This window comes from Oncorhynchus keta, chromosome 25 (genome assembly GCF_023373465.1).
Source record: "Oncorhynchus keta strain PuntledgeMale-10-30-2019 chromosome 25, Oket_V2, whole genome shotgun sequence".
NCBI lineage: Eukaryota > Metazoa > Chordata > Actinopteri > Salmoniformes > Salmonidae > Oncorhynchus > Oncorhynchus keta.
Window position 1 is genome coordinate 20,776,079 of NC_068445.1, and position 17,761 is coordinate 20,793,839.

The 17,761-nt window shown below is 49.1% G+C and overlaps 1 protein-coding gene across 3 annotated transcripts in view; it reads right to left on the reverse strand.

Moving 5' to 3' along the window:
- Nucleotides 1–17,761, reverse strand: part of LOC118358390 (oxysterol-binding protein 2-like) — a 98,953-nt gene that overhangs the window by 15,159 nt on the left and 66,033 nt on the right. For all 3 annotated transcript variants that reach the window (XM_052478853.1, XM_052478854.1, XM_052478855.1), the window contains 3 exons: nt 16,570–16,823; nt 2,749–2,947; nt 953–1,076 (listed from right to left, as the gene is read on the reverse strand). In XM_052478853.1, coding sequence (XP_052334813.1) covers nt 953–1,076; nt 2,749–2,947; nt 16,570–16,823 — 577 coding nt within the window. The remainder of the gene's footprint in view (nt 1–952; nt 1,077–2,748; nt 2,948–16,569; nt 16,824–17,761) is intronic.

The following is a 17,761-nucleotide window of genomic DNA, read 5'->3' on the forward strand; positions in this document are numbered from 1 at the left end:
CGTGCACGCACGCTTGCACACAAATGCACCCACACACTGAAGACACACAAAATAACCAAAACAGACGGAAGAAGGCAGGCACACAGACACAGATGGATGGCTCTATTCAGCAGTGATCGGTCTCTGAGCTGTTCTGTTAGTGGTGGATAGAAGTGTCTGAGCTGGAGAGGAGCAGAGAATGTATCTGGAAAATAGAAACACTATTTTCTTCACAGGGAAAGAGTCCTGTGAGACGGGTGTTGAAGTAAAATAGCGCAGAAACACGACAGCAAAAAAACAACTCATTCAAATGCAGCAACAAAGTTCTAAAACTGAGCCACATATTTTGCAGGTGAAAGAATGAATCCAAAACAGAGAAGTGTCTGGGCTTCTGTGACTGGTTAATTCCCTGGTAGAGGAGCAGTAAGAGGCACGAGCTATCTTTTATCATAGAGAGGACAACATCTTGAGCTGTTAATGGTGCCAGAGCCATTACAGGACAGATAGACACTCATTAAAAACAGACCGAGGATGCTCGCAGTCACAGACAGACAACACTGCCACCGTACAAGCAAGTGTGTGTTTGTGTGTGTCTGCTGTTCACGTGCGAGTGTGTGAGTGAGTGAGTGTGAGAGAGAGATTATGAGCACAGAGGGGAGAATGTTATTACGTTTTAGCGCTGGTGGTTTATTGGGCCGCTGATGGAGGGAATGAGTCTTACACAGGCATTATGAGGTGTACTATATGGCTCTGGGCTTGACAGATGCTCTGGTGCAAACACTACGGAACCCATCAACAAGGCACAATCAAGTCATCACATCTTTGTATTCATCACAGTCTATTCACACTGAATCAGTCTAAAGACAAACTAATACCAAACTAAACATCCATGATCCATTTAGATGGATGTGAAGAGCAGAGGGCGGCCAGGCAGGGACTTTACTGTACAGGCCACAGGGTGAGACTGACTGACCTGTGCTGTGTGTTCTCAGTGGCTGTTACTGTGATAAAGGCAGGGGAGTCCTCCATGGCGTCAAAGTATTCCGTATCCTCATCTTCATCACTCGCCTCCCCTTTCTGAGGCCTCTCACTCCCTCCTGAGGGAGGGAACACACAAACAAGCATGCGCACACACACAAACAAGCATGCGCACACACACAAACAAGCATGCGCACACACACAAACAAGCATGCGCACACACACAAACAAGCATGCGCACACACACAAACAAGCATGCGCACACACACGCACGCACGCACGCGCACACACACACACACACACACACACACACACACACACACACACACACACACACACACACACACACACACACACACACACACACACACACACACACACACACACACACACACACACACACACACACACACACACACACACACACACACACACACACACACTAAGGTATTGTGTGTAACACGCACCCTGCTCTATACTGGTGTGGCAGTAATCACATGATTTGTGGAGGGGAAGGTACAGTAGGTTACAGTAGCTAATCGACAAACCATGGAGATTAATTATGGATAATTGGCTTTAATAGGTAATGTCCCTGCAGGCTAACGAAGTACTGAACTCAATTCCTGACGAGATGGGAGGGAAAACTCCAACTTCAATACAACTTCAGATGGACAAACAATACTTCTATATCCATCCATTTCTGTGTGATACACGGCTACTCTGATACACTAGAATGGCTATCACGATGGAGAGGTGATTATGCCCATTTCAATATTATTAGTATCATGCTACTTCACTACTCATAAGAAATGTATCTTCTAGTCTATTCCAGTCTAATCCTTAATTACATAGACAATCTAATTCAAAACCATCTGACATGGCTTGCATGTCCTATTTCCACAAATTCACAGAGGCCTGTTAGTCTAAAGCCCTAAGGACCATGGACTAGGAGGCCTGTTAGTCTAAAGCCCTAAGGACCATGGACTAGGAGACCTGTTAGTCTAAAGCCCTAAGGACCATGGACTAGGAGGCCTGTTAGTCTAAAGCCCTAAGGACCATGGACTAGGAGGCCTGTTAGTCTAAAGCCCTAAGGACCATGGACTAGGAGGCCTGTTAGTCTAAAGCCCTAAGGACCATGGGCTAGGAGGCCTGTTAGTCTAAAGCCCTAAGGACCATGGGCTAGGAGGCCTGTTAGTCTAAAGCCCTAAGGACCATGGGCTAGGAGGCCTGTTAGTCTAAAGCCCTAAGGACCATGGGCTAGGAGGCCTGTTAGTCTAAAGCCCTAAGGACCATGGGCTAGGAGGCCTGTTAGTCTAAAGCCCTAAGGACCATGGACTAGGAGGCCTGTTAGTCTAAAGCCCTAAGGACCATGGACTAGGAGGCCTGTTAGTCTAAAGCCCTAAGGACCATGGACTAGGAGGCCTGTTAGTCTAAAGCCCTAAGGACCATGGGCTAGGAGGCCTGTTAGTCTAAAGCCCTAAGGACCATGGACTAGGAGGCCTGTTAGTCTAAAGCCCTAAGGACCATGGGCTAGGAGGCCTGTTAGTCTAAAGCCCTAAGGACCATGGGCTAGGAGGCCTGTTAGTCTAAAGCCCTAAGGACCATGGGCTAGGAGGCCTGTTAGTCTAAAGCCCTAAGGACCATGGACTAGGAGGCCTGTTAGTCTAAAGCCCTAAGGACCATGGGCTAGGAGGCCTGTTAGTCTAAAGCCCTAAGGACCATGGACTAGGAGGCCTGTTAGTCTAAAGCCCTAAGGACCATGGACCATTAGTCCTGGCGAAGGGGCCTTACCCTTCTTGGTGGTGGGGGAGCTGGGTGTGTTGGCGGATAGTGTGGGGGCCTCTCTCCAGGCTCTCTCCAGACTGTTGTGTTGCTTGGCTAGCTGCTCTATGGTCTCCTCCAGGTGAATACGCTGCTCTCTCTCATACTGCAGCGCCCGCTGCCATCTCCTGCTGTGGGTCTCCGCTAGGTCCAGGAAGTCGCGACACGCCTATAATTACAAAACACAACATACAAACGCATGACGTCAGACATGATAAGAAGGACGAGAGACATGACAATATGCACAGGGATATTTCTTAGTCTAGTCCTGGTGAATTTGTAGATGTTGAAGGGCTCCTAGGCCTTTCTTGATTGGTTGAAGGAAATCAGTTTTCCAACCGAGTTGATCGTTGTGTTACCATTCTAATCAAGGTTAATGTAAATATTTAGACCCCTTTTGAATTAGCACCATTCTCAACATCTTGACCATTAGTTATATTGGCATGCCTTGTAGCTCCCTCCAGTAACCACGAGCACAACCGTTCCTAGACTTTAACTGGCGGCTTTATTCTGTAGTTTTAGTCAGAATTATCACCTTCTGTCCGAACTATAAAGTAAATGAAAATACAGTTAAGCACACTCTTACAACCTTCTAGTCTTACGAGTGACTTATTAGCTTGGTATAACTCTGAAGTGCTTACAGACATAAACAGTTTAGCCGGCGCTATAACAGTATCAGATTAAACACATGAATAAAGGAAAAATACCTCTTATTACAGAAGGGAGGAAATCAAACTTCACACTTATTATTTGTGGCATGAAGTCACGCTTCATCCTTAATTATTATAACGTTACCATCCTAACATACACACTTCATCCTTAATTATTATAACGTTACCATCCTAACATACACACTTCATCCTTAATTACTATAACGTTACCATCCTAACATACACACTTCATCCTTAATTATTATAACGTTACCATCCTAACATACACACTTCATCCTTAATTACTATAACGTTACCATCCTAACATACACACTTCATCCTTAGTTATTATAACGTTACCATCCTAACATACACACTTCATCCTTAGTTATTATAACGTTACCATCCTAACATACACACTTCATCCTTAATTATTATAACGTTACCATACTAACATACACACTTCATCCTTAATTATTATAACGTTACCATCCTAACATACACACTTCATCCTTAATTATTATAACGTTACCATACTAACATACACACCTCATCCTTAATTATTATAACGTTACCATCCTAACATACACACTTCATCCTTAAATATTATAACGTTACCATCCTAACATACACACTTCATCCTTAAATATTATAACGTTACCATACTAACATACACACTTCATCCTTAATTATTATAACGTTACCATCCTAACATACACACTTCATCCTTAAATATTATAACGTTACCATCCTAACATACACACTTCATCCTTAATTATTATAACGTTACCATCCTAACATACACACTTCATCCTTAATTATTATAACGTTACCATCCTAACATACACACTTCAACCTTTATGAACTACACCCGAAGACATGAAAACTTAGCTAACACAGCACGTGATTGCCTTCACTCCAAAAGGTGTGTTGCTACGATAATAATCCCCGTTACAACAGTTCTTAGCCACGTAGTTCTGCTTGTCTTATAAGTTTCCTCGCATAGCGAACCCACAAACAATTGTTTTTAAACAAAACAATGACAGACTTACAGGTTAATTGTCAGTTACATGCCTCTCTCATGCTGTGTGCAAATTAAGTCAAAAAAGGCATTCTGAGTTACGACTGCATTCTTGGCAAAACGGAGAGGTTACTCTAGATCAAACACACAAGTAGAGTCTGTCAGCCTTCGCCTCCCTCTACATCGTGTGTCAGACCATGGAATGTGTTGGGAGGTCATTGACCTGAAACCACAGGAAATGGAACACACATTGTGATAAGCAGACTGTGGGGTAGAAACACACATCAGCAAAAACATCAGTCCTGCAGGCTACCACTGCTTCCCCAATTAAGTATCAGAATGAATGGTCAAACAACTAGCCTAAACAGTATAACATGACAAACCTGTCTAAACCCATCCATGAATTTACTAGTCCGGAAATCTACACAACCACGGAGTGCTCTGATCCTGTGAGCACATTGTTATGCAGTCAGTGCAGCATCCTGTTCAACATAGAGCCATTAAAAACCTATTTGGTCCCGGTGCCACAGGATAGCTGAAACCACTTGGCCATGGCTCTGGCTGTGGTGTGTAGCTGAGGGCCATGTGTGTCACAGAGCACAGATAATCTGTGTCCTCTCAGATCAGTGGGTTGCACAGATAGGACATATCGCCCTCACACAGACGGAACAAGGACATGGCAGGGTCCTATATATCCCGCCACACTAAAATAATAGGATATTTTCATATTGAAGATCTTTGTTGAAACACACACTAACCATGTACAGTAGGATCTTAATTGGACCTGTTTCTCACAGCAGGACAATAATCTTGCAGCAACATAGTTTAACCAATTGACATGTTATAAGTTTAGTCTTCTCACAGTACAGGCCATCACGTGAATAAATCAGAGAGCAGCACGCTAGCCTAACTGACAATTAAACAACCATCTACGCTGATGACCTGACACCAAGACCAAAAGTCTAAACTTACATCCCAAAGTGTTTCAGTCATTTCACAATTCACACCAATTCAAATGAACAGCAGTGTTATTATAGCTAAATCACAGCCTTACTCACAGATAATATATATCCTCTTTCCTTCAGAAGTCAAATAGTAAGTGTCCTGATTGCAGAGGTTTGACTTCTCCCACTGAAAGTGTATCATGTGACAGATCTACTCACTTCCTTTTACTCCTCAGGCACATATACAATTAAATCCAACTTTGGTTCCACTTTTTTTCTGCTGAATCCATCCTTTCAACTCAGACTGCTGCTCGTGACTTTCGGTGGGGGAAATATCATCATGTCTGAACTCTGTGGATATCACATAATGATTCAACATGCAAATCAAGCAGATTTAAGAGCTGTTGGAGTTGAAATAAATGTCTGGTTCAGTTTACAGTGTGTGCATGGTTGGGCAAGTGTGACATTTCTGTCAAGGTTTCATATGGCTTGAGTGCATTAAATGGAAAGGGGCCACCCACTCCAATCAGGGTGAGATCCGCATCCCTCCAAATCAGGGTGAGATCCGCATCCCTCCAAATCAGGGTGAGATCCGCATCCCTCCAGTCATTGTGTGATCCGCATCCCTCCAGTCAGTGAGATCCGCATCCCTCCAAATCAGGGTGAGATCCGCATCCCTCCAGTCAGTGAGATCCGCATCCCTCCAGTCAGTGTGTGATCCGCATCCCTCCAGTCAGTGAGATCCGCATCCCTCCAGTCAGTGTGAGATCCGCATCCCTCCAGTCAGTGTGAGATCCGCATCCCTCCAAATCAGGGTGAGATCCGCATCCCTCCAGTCAGTGAGATCCGCATCCCTCCAGTCAGTGTGTGATCCGCATCCCTCCAGTCAGTGTGTGATCCGCATCCCTCCAGTCAGTGTGATCCGCATCCCTCCAGTCAGTGTGATCCGCATCCCTCCAGTCAGTGTGATCCGCATCCCTCCAGTCAGTGTGATCCGCATCCCTCCAGTCAGTGTGAGATCCGCATCCCTCCAGTCAGTGTGAGATCCGCATCCCTCCAGTCAGTGAGATCCGCATCCCTCCAGTCAGTGTGAGATCCGCATCCCTCCAAATCAGGGTGAGATCCGCATCCCTCCAGTCAGTGAGATCCGCATCCCTCCAGTCAGTGAGATCCGCATCCCTCCAGTCAGTGTGTGATCCGCATCCCTCCAGTCAGTGTGTGATCCGCATCCCTCCAGTCAGTGAGATCCGCATCCCTCCAGTCAGTGAGATCCGCATCCCTCCAGTCAGTGTGAGATCCGCATCCCTCCAAATCAGGGTGAGATCCGCATCCCTCCAGTCAGTGTGTGATCCGCATCCCTCCAGTCAGTGTGATCCGCATCCCTCCAGTCAGTGTGATCCGCATCCCTCCAGTCAGTGTGATCCGCATCCCTCCAGTCAGTGTGAGATCCGCATCCCTCCAGTCAGTGTGAGATCCGCATCCCTCCAGTCTGTGAGATCCGCATCCCTCCAGTCAGTGTGAGATCCGCATCCCTCCAAATCAGGGTGAGATCTGCATCCCTCCAGTCAGTGAGATCCGCATCCCTCCAGTCAGTGTGTCATCCGCATCCCTCCAGTCAGTGTGTCATCCGCATCCCTCCAGTCAGTGTGATCCGCATCCCTCCAGTCAGTGTGATCCGCATCCCTCCAGTCAGGGAGATCCGCATCCCTCCAGTCAGGGAGATCCGCATCCCTCCAGTCAGGGTGAGATCCGCATCCCTCCAGTCAGTGTGAGATCCGCATCCCTCCAGTCAGTGAGATCCGCATCCCTCCAGTCAGTGTGAGATCCGCATCCCTCCAGTCAGGGTGAGATCCGCATCCCTCCAGTCAGGGTGAGATCCGCATCCCTCCAGTCAGGGTGAGATCCGCATCCCTCCAGTCAGGGTGAGATCCGCATCCCTCCAGTCAGGGTGAGATCCGCATCCCTCCAGTCAGGGTGAGATCTGCATCCCTCCAGTCAGGGTGAGATCTGCATCCCTCCAGTCAGGGTGAGATCTGCATCCCTCCAGTCAGGGTGAGATCTGCATCCCTCCAGTCAGGGTGAGATCCGCATCCCTTCAAATTAGGGTGAGATCCGCATCCCTCCAATCAGGGTGAGATCCGCATCCCTCCAGTCAGGGTGAGATCCGCATCCCTCCAGTCAGGGTGAGATCTGCATCCCTCCAGTCAGTGTGAGATCTGCATCCCTCCAGTCAGTGTGAGATCTGCATCCCTCCAGTCAGTGTGAGATCTGCATCCCTCCAGTCAGTGTGAGATCTGCATCCCTCCAGTCAGTGAGAGATCTGCATCCCTCCAGTCAGTGAGATCTGCATCCCTCCAGTCAGTGAGATCTGCATCCCTCCAGTCAGTGTGATCCGCATCCCTCCAGGCAGTGTGAGATCTGCATCCCTCCAGTCAGTGAGATCTGCATCCCTCCAGTCAGGGTGAGATCCGCATCCCTCCAGTCAGGGTGAGATCCGCATCCCTCCAGGCAGTGTGAGATCTGCATCCCTCCAGTCAGTGAGATCTGCATCCCTCCAGTCAGGGTGAGATCCGCATCCCTCCAGTCAGTAAGATCCGCATCCCTCCAGGCAGTGTGAGATCCGCATCCCTCCAGTCAGTGTGAGATCCGCATCCCTCCAGTCAGTGTGAGATCCGCATCCCTCCAGTCAGTGTGAGATCCGCATCCCTCCAGTCAGTGTGATCCGCATCCCTCCAGTCAGTGAGATCCGCATCCCTCCAGTCAGTGAGATCCGCATCCCTCCAGTCAGTGAGATCCGCATCCCTCCAGTCAGTGTGATCCGCATCCCTCCAGTCAGTGTGATCCGCATCCCTCCAGTCAGTGTGATCCGCATCCCTCCAGTCAGTGAGATCCGCATCCCTCCAGTCAGGGTGAGATCCGCATTCCTCCAGTCAGGGAGATCCGCATCCCTCCAGTCAGTGAGATCCGCATCCCTCCAGTCAGTGAGATCCGCATCCCTCCAGTCAGTGAGATCCGCATCCCTCCAGTCAGTGAGATCCGCATCCCTCCAGTCAGTGAGATCCGCATCCCTCCAGTCAGGGTGAGATTCGCATCCCTCCAGTCAGGGTGAGATCCGCATCCCTCCAGTCAGGGTGAGATCCGCATCCCTCCAGTCAGGGTGAGATCCGCATCCCTCCAGTCAGTGTGAGATCCGCATCCCTCCAGTCAGGGTGAGATCCGCATCCCTCCAGTCAGTGAGATCCGCATCCCTCCAGTCAGTGTGATCCGCATCCCTCCAGTCAGTGTGATCCGCATCCCTCCAGTCAGTGTGATCCGCATCCCTCCAGTCAGTGTGATCCGCATCCCTCCAGTCAGTGAGATCCGCATTCCTCCAGTCAGGGTGAGATCCGCATCCCTCCAGTCAGTGAGATCCGCATCCCTCCAGTCAGTGAGATCCGCATCCCTCCAGTCAGTGAGATCCGCATCCCTCCAGTCAGTGAGATCCGCATCCCTCCAGTCAGTGAGATCCGCATCCCTCCAGTCAGTGAGATCCGCATCCCTCCAGTCAGTGAGATCCGCATCCCTCCAGTCAGGGTGAGATTCGCATCCCTCCAGTCAGGGTGAGATTCGCATCCCTCCAGTCAGGGTGAGATCCGCATCCCTCCAGTCAGTGTGAGATCCGCATCCCTCCAGTCAGTGTGAGATCCGCATCCCTTCAGTCAGGGTGAGATCCGCATCCCTCCAGTCAGTGAGATCCGCATCCCTCCAGTCAGGGTGAGATCCGCATCCCTCCAGTCAGGGTGAGATCCGCATCCCTCCAGTCAGGGTGAGATCCGCATCCCTCCAGTCAGGGTGAGATCCGCATCCCTCCAGTCAGGGTGAGATCCGCATCCCTCCAGTCAGGGTGAGATCCGCATCCCTCCAGTCAGGGTGAGATCCGCATCCCTCCAGTCAGGGTGAGATCCGCATCCCTTCAAATCAGGGTGAGATCCGCATCCCTCCAGTCAGGGTGAGATCCGCATCCCTCCAGTCAGGGTGAGATCGGCATCCCTCCAAATCAGGTTGAGATCGGCATCCCTCCAAATCAGGGTGAGATCGGCATCCCTCCAAATTAGGGTGAGAGCCGCATCCCTTCAAATCAGGGTGAGAGCCGCATCCCTTCAAATCAGGGTGAGATCGGCATCCCTCCAATCAGGGTGAGATCGGCATCCCTCCAATCAGGGTGAGATCGGCATCCCTCCAATCAGGGTGAGATCGGCATCCCTCCAATCAGGGTGAGATCGGCATCCCTCCAATCAGGGTGAGATCGGCATCCCTCCAATCAGGGTGAGATCGGCATCCCTCCAATCAGGGTGAGATCGGCATCCCTCCAATCAGGGTGAGATCGGCATCCCTCCAATCAGGGTGAGATCGGCATCCCTCCAATCAGGGTGAGATCGGCATCCCTCCAATCAGGGTGAGATCGGCATCCCTCCAATCAGGGTGAGATCCGCATCCCTCCAATCAGGGTGAGATCGGCATCCCTCCAATCAGGGTGAGATCGGCATCCCTCCAATCAGGGTGAGATCCGCATCCCTTCAAATCAGGGTGAGATCCGCATCCCTTCAAATCAGGGTGAGATCCGCATCCCTTCAAATTAGGGTGAGATCCGCATCCCTCCAATCAGTGTGTCATCCGCATCCCTCCAGTCAGTGTGTCATCCGCATCCCTCCAGTCAGTGTGATCCGCATCCCTCCAGTCAGTGTGATCCGCATCCCTCCAGTCAGGGAGATCCGCATCCCTCCAGTCAGGGAGATCCGCATCCCTCCAGTCAGGGAGATCCGCATCCCTCCAGTCAGTGTGAGATCCGCATCCCTCCAGTCAGTGAGATCCGCATCCCTCCAGTCAGTGTGAGATCCGCATCCCTCCAGTCAGGGTGAGATCCGCATCCCTCCAGTCAGGGTGAGATCCGCATCCCTCCAGTCAGGGTGAGATCCGCATCCCTCCAGTCAGGGTGAGATCTGCATCCCTCCAGTCAGGGTGAGATCTGCATCCCTCCAGTCAGTGTCAGATCTGCATCCCTCCAGTCAGTGAGATCTGCATCCCTCCAGTCAGGGTGAGATCTGCATCCCTCCAGTCAGGGTGAGATCCGCATCCCTTCAAATTAGGCAGTGAGATCCGCATCCCTCCAATCAGGGTGAGATCCGCATCCCTCCAGTCAGGGTGAGATCCGCATCCCTCCAGTCAGGGATCTGCATCCCTCCAGTCAGTGAGATCTGCATCCCCAGTCAGGGTCCAGTCAGTGTGAGATCTGCATCCCTCCAGTCAGTGTGAGATCTGCATCCCTCCAGTCAGTGTGAGATCTGCATCCCTCCAGTCAGTGAGAGATCTGCATCCCTCCAGTCAGTGAGAGATCTGCATCCCTCCAGTCAGTGAGATCTGCATCCCTCCAGTCAGTGAGATCTGCATCCCTCCAGTCAGTGTGATCCGCATCCTCCAGGCAGTGTGAGATCTGCATCCCTCCAGTCAGTGAGATCTGCATCCCTCCAGTCAGGGTGAGATCCGCATCCCTCCAGTCAGGGTGAGATCCGCATCCCTCCAGGCAGTGTGAGATCTGCATCCCCCTCCAGTCAGTGAGATCTGCATCCCTCCAGTCAGGGTGAGATCCGCATCCCTCCAGTCAGTAAGATCCGCATCCCTCCAGGCAGTGTGAGATCCGCATCCCTCCAGTCAGTGTGAGATCCGCATCCCTCCAGTCAGTGTGAGATCCGCATCCCTCCAGTCAGTGTGAGATCCGCATCCCTCCAGTCAGTGTGATCCGCATCCCTCCAGTCAGTGAGATCCGCATCCCTCCAGTCAGTGAGATCCGCATCCCTCCAGTCAGTGAGATCCGCATCCCTCCAGTCAGTGAGATCCGCATCCCTCCAGTCAGTGAGATCCGCATCCCTCCAGTCAGTGAGATCCGCATCCCTCCAGTCAGTGAGATCCGCATCCCTCCAGTCAGTGAGATCAGTCAGGGTGAGATCCGCATTCCTCCAGTCAGGGAGATCCGCATCCCTCCAGTCAGTGAGATCCGCATCCCTCCAGTCAGTGAGATCCGCATCCCTCCAGTCAGTGAGATCCGCATCCCTCCAGTCAGTGAGATCCGCATCCCTCCAGTCAGGTGAGATCCGCATCCCTCCAGTCAGTGAGATCAGTCAGGTGAGATCCGCATCCCTCCAGTCAGGGTGAGATCCGCATCCCTCCAGTCAGGGTGAGATCCGCATCCCTCCAGTCAGGGTGAGATCCGCATCCCTCCAGTCAGGGTGAGATCCGCATCCCTCCAGTCAGGGTGAGATCCGCATCCCTCCAGTCCCGCATCCCTCCAAATCAGGGTGAGATCCGCATCCCTCAGGTGAGATCGGCATCCCTCCAAATCAGGGAGATGAGATCCGCATCCCTCAAATCAGGGTGAGAGCCGCATCCCTTCAAATCAGGGTGAGATCGGCATCCCTCCAAATCAGGGTGAGATCGGCATCCCTCCAATCAGGGTGAGATCGGCATCCCTCCAATCAGGGTGAGATCGGCATCCCTCCAATCAGGGTGAGATCGGCATCCCTCCAATCAGGGTGAGATCGGCATCCCTCCAATCAGGGTGAGATCGGCATCCCTCCAATCAGGGTGAGATCGGCATCCCTCCAATCAGGGTGAGATCGGCATCCCTCCAATCAGGGTGAGATCGGCATCCCTCCAATCAGGGTGAGATCGGCATCCCTCCAATCAGGGTGAGATCGGCATCCCTCCAATCAGGGTGAGATCGGCATCCCTCCAATCAGGGTGAGATCGGCATCCCTCCAATCAGGGTGAGATCCGCATCCCTTCAAATCAGGGTGAGATCCGCATCCCTTCAAATCAGGGTGAGATCCGCATCCCTTCAAATTAGGGTGAGATCCGCATCCCTCCAATCAGGGTGAGATCCGCATCCCTCCAATCAGGGTGAGATCCGCATCCCTCCAGTCAGGGTGAGATCTGCATCCCTCCAGTCAGTGTGAGATCCGCATCCCTCCAGTCAGGGTGAGATCCGCATCCCTCCAGTCAGGGTGAGATCTGCATCCCTCCAGTCAGGGTGAGATCCGCATCCCTTCAAATCAGGGTGAGATCTACATCCCTCCAGTCAGGGTGAGATCTGCATCCCTCCAGTCAGGGTGAGATCCGCATCCCTCCAGTCAGGGTGAGATCCGCATCCCTTCAAATCAGGGTGAGATCCGCATCCCTCCAGTCAGGGTGAGATCCGCATGCCTCCAGTCAGGGTGAGATCCGCATGCCTCCAGTCAGGGTGAGATCCGCATCCCTTCAAATCAGGGTGAGATCTACATCCCTCCAGTCAGGGTGAGATCTACATCCCTCCAGTCAGGGTGAGATCTACATCCCTCCAGTCAGGGTGAGATCCGCATCCCTCCAGTCAGGGTGAGATCTGCATCCCTTCAAATCAGGGTGAGATCTGCATCCCTCCAGTCAGGGTCAGATCCCCCGCCCCCTCTCCTACCACCAATTAATGTAAAATGAGATCAAGAGCAGTGGTTGTGGTGACATATCAAATACATCACAAACCTAACAAACCACAACCTACTGTAGCCATCAGCAAATAGCCTACTTATCTACTCCCCCTTTCCTCTACTTACACAAAACCATTCAAAAAATGGTTCAGAAGTAGCACTTTTCCACCCCCTCCCTCATCAGCCTCCCTCATCAGCGCCTCCAGTTTGACCAGCTCTAACAGTGGTTTAATGAGATAGGAAATGTTTTACCGCCTGTCCAGTAACGTTCAGTTCCCACTCCAATTAATCAACACAGAAATTAACTGCATGCAGAAACAAAAGGCCTTTAGAGGGAAGACAGCTAAATCTATGATAAAAGTGTAGACTTCTCCACACAGACGTAGAACACTCTAAATCTATGATAAAAGTGTAGACTTCTCCACACAGACGTAGAACACTAAATCTATGATAAAAGTGTAGACTTCTACACAGACGTAGAACACTCTAAATCTATGATAAAAGTGTAGACTTCTCCACACAGACGTAGAACACTCTAAATCTATGATAAAAGTGTAGACTTCTCCACACAGACGTAGAACACTCTAAATCTATGATAAAAGTGTAGACTTCTCCACACAGACGTAGAACACTCTAAATCTATGATAAAAGTGTAGACTTCTCCACACAGACGTAGAACACTAAATCTATGATAAAAGTGTAGACTTCTCCACACAGACGTAGAACACTAAATCTATGATAAAAGTGTAGACTTCTACACAGACGTAGAACACTCTAAATCTATGATAAAAGTGTAGACTTCTCCACACAGACGTAGAACACTCTAAATCTATGATAAAAGTGTAGACTTCTCCACACAGACGTAGAACACTCTAAATCTATGATAAAAGTGTAGACTTCTCCACACAGACGTAGAACACTCTAAATCTATGATAAAAGTGTAGACTTCTCCACACAGACGTAGAACACTCTAAATCTATGATAAAAGTGTAGACTTCTCCACACAGACGTAGAACACTCTAAATCTATGATACAAGTGTAGACTTCTCCACACAGACGTAGAACACTCTAAATGGGGCTGAACTTTTTACAAAGCTTCAGCTGAGCAAACACACCCCATAATTTCCTCACAGGATCAGTTCAGGCCATGTTTAAAAAGGTCAAGTACATGTGCCCTGGATACACTATCCCACCTGCTTGTGACCCATGTTATGGGAACATTCCCCATGTGTCAGAAACACATAACCACAGAAATAACAGTCTGTGTCCCAGACAAAACAAAGCTATCTATTGTCAAACATACAAAAGAAAAAACATCAAACACATCAAAGCCAAGCAGCATAGTAAAAGAGACACACAAACCTTGTCTGATTGTCTGTGTAGCGTCTGGCCCCTGTAAGAGCATGTCTGTTTTGTGGAGGCAGAGGGGGCTCTGGCATTCGTCTCTGGGCTCATGTCCCTGGGCTGGGAGGGTCTACGGAGGTTTGATGAGGGGGCAAGACTATTCCTGTCCCTCCCCCCAGCCCAGATCCGGTAACACTCCTTCAGCACTGACCTCTCCTTTCCTCTGCCCTCTAGTCCACTATAATACCACATGGCCTATGGAAATGACTCTCTGTGGCCATGGTAACCATAGCAATAGAGGAGCTACTGTAGTTCCGATGCTAACAACCCCAGCGCACATATCTAACATACTGTAACTGGATGGGTGGCCTGATACGTCACTGTTAGAGGTAACACCTAAGAAGAGCTTACCATTGTCATCACATTTGCAAGAGCATTTGAGAATCTAAAGCACATCACTACAGTAAATACCCAAATCAAAATCAAATCAGAATCTGCTGACCTGTGTCATTCCTGTCACATCTACTGTATCATACCATAGCACTGAGAATGATGGTCACTCTACACAGTACCCATTGCCATGTAAAAGGCTTCTACGAATACAGTGCATTCAGAAAGTATTCAGGCTGGATTAAAGTGTCCCCCCCCTTCTTCAATCTACACAAAATACCCCATAATGACAAAGCAAAAACAGCTTATTTTTTTGAAAATCTATCTAACTGAAATATGACATTAACATAAGTATTCAGACCCTTTACTCCGTACTTTGTTGAAGCACTTTTGGCAGCGATTACAGCCTCGAATCTTCTAGGTATAATGCTACAAGCTTGGCACACCTATATTTGGGGAGTTTCTCCCATTCTTCTCTGCAGATCCTCTCAAGCGCTGTCAAGTTGGATGGGGAGTATCGCTGCACAGCCATTTTCAGGTCTCTCCAGAGATGTTCGATCGGGTTCAAGTCTGGGCTCTGACTGGGCCACTCAAGGACATTCAGAGACTTGTCCCGAAGCCACTACTGAGTTGTATTGGCTGTATGCTTAGGTTTGTTGTCCTGTTGGAAGGTGAACCTTCACCCCAGTCTGAGGTCCTGAGCGCTCTGGAGCAGGTTTTTATCAAGGGTCTCGCAGGACTTTGCTCTGTTCATCTTTCCCTCGATTCTGACTAGTCTTGTTGTCCCTGCCGCTGAAAAACATACCTACAGCACGATGCTGCCACCACCATGCTTCACCATAAGGATGATGCCAGGTTTCCTCCAGACGTGACGCTTGGCATTCAGGCCAAAGAGTTTAATCTTGGTTTCATCAGATCAGAGAATCTTGTTTCTCATGGTCTGAGTCCTTTAGGTGCCTCTTGGCAAATTCCAAGCTGGCTGTCATGTGCGTTTTACTGAGGAGTGGCTTCCATCTGGCCACTCCACCATAAAGGCCTGATTGGTGGAGTGCGGTAGTGATGGTTTTCCTTCTGGAAGGTTCTCCCATCTCCACAGAGGAACTCTGGAGCTCTGTCGGAGTGACCATCGGGTTCTTGGTCACCTCCCTGACCAAGGCGCTTCTCCCCCGATTGCTCAGTTTGGCCAGGCGGCCAGCTCTAGAAAGAGTCTTGATGGTTCCAAACTTCTTCCATTTAAGAACGATGGAGGCCACTTTGTTCTTGGGGACCTTCAATGCTGCAGAATTTTTTTGGTACCCTTCCCCAGATCTGTGTCTCGACACAATCCTGTCTCGGAGCTCTACGGACAATTCCTTCGACCTCATGGCTTGGTTTTTTCTCTGACATGCACTGTCAACTGTGGGACCTTATATCTACAGGTATGTGCCTTTCCAAACATGTTCAATCAATTTAATTTACCAATCACATTGTAGAAACATCTCAAGGATGATCAATGGAAACAGGATGCACCTGAGCTTAATTTTGAGTCTCATAGAAAAAGGTCTGAATACTTACGTAAATAAGCAGTTTTTTTATATTTTTATAAATTTGCACCGTTTTATAAAATCCTGTTTTCGTTTTGTCATGAAAGGATAGTGTGTAGATTGATGAGAAAAATATTAATTTAATCACTTTTGGAATAAGGCTGTAACGTAACAACATTTGGAAAACTTCAAGGGGTATGAATACTTTCCGAACCCACTGTATATCTAACATACAGCCAACCCAAATGCCTATGGACGGTTGTGGAAAGAATCTGCCCGGTGTGTAGTCTCAGTTGATCTCCGCTGGACATAGACCAACTTCTATATTTGAATAGGGACCTGAGTTGGGGGGGACCTAACATATCATCCGTAGTTAGCTAGCTTTATTTGTATAGATGTGTAGAAGCCTTAAGTCTCACTACTCACATTGATCATAGCATTCGAGGTGATGCGGAAGAGGGTGGCGCGTTCATTGACGCCCTTGATCTTCTCTCCTCCCTCCACGGGGACTCTCAGCGCCTCAAGTTCACTCAGAGAGCGCTGCAGGGCAGCCCCATGCTTGGCGATTAGGTCGTTACACGTACTGAGGTCATCAAGCTTGCTGATCAGGGTCTTCAGAGTGCCCTGGATCCCCTCACTGCGGTCCGACTGGGTCGTGGGCTCCTCGTCCCCCGAGTCATCTGCAGAGGAAAGATCAGAGTTCAGATAAGAGGAGACTTCAAATAAAGGAGGGAAGGATGCAGGGTCCTCACCACAGACACGGAAAACTAAATCAAACATTAGAAAGATATTAGCACTTCTTAATGCTATTTGGAGTAAATTCCCCTAAAATGTAAACTCCATATTCAAGTCCAATACCCAGTGGCTGCATGAACTCATGCATCCATCTCCCTTTATTGATTGCTCTCTAAGAAATGAGTTTGTTTCCCAAGTTAGAGCACTTGATAATCTCACCATTCAATGACCCACTCACTAGACATGTAAAATGGAGGACACCGCAGTAGGCTCACCAGCAGCAGAGTCCGTGTTAAATTCATACAGAGGCAGCCAACAGATGACCATCAATATATTATTGGAGGTCCTAATGAGCCAAATTGGAATTGCTCTGCGGCTGGATTTTACGCACGCACGCACGCACGCACGCACACAGTGGGGCAAAAAAGTATTTAGTCAGCCACCAATTGTGCAAGTTCTCCCACTTAAAAATATGAGAGAGGCCTGTAATTTTCATCATAAGTACACTTAAACTATGACAGACAAAATGAGAAGAAAAGAAATCCAGAAAAATCCCATTGTAGGATTTTTAATGAATTTATTTGCAAATTATGGTGGAAAATAAGTATTCAGTCACCTACAAACAAGATTTCTGGCTCTCACAGACCTGTAACTTCTTCTTTAAGAGGCTCCTCTGTCCTCCACTCGTTACCTGTATTAATGGCACCTGTTTGAACTTGTTATCAGTATGAAAGACACCTGTCCACAACCTCAAACAGTCACACTCCAAACTCCACTATGGCCAAGACCAAAGAGCTGTCAATGGTCACCAGAAACAAAATTGTAGACCTGCACCAGGCTGGGAGGACTGAATCTGCAATAGGTAAGCAGCTTGGTTTGAAGA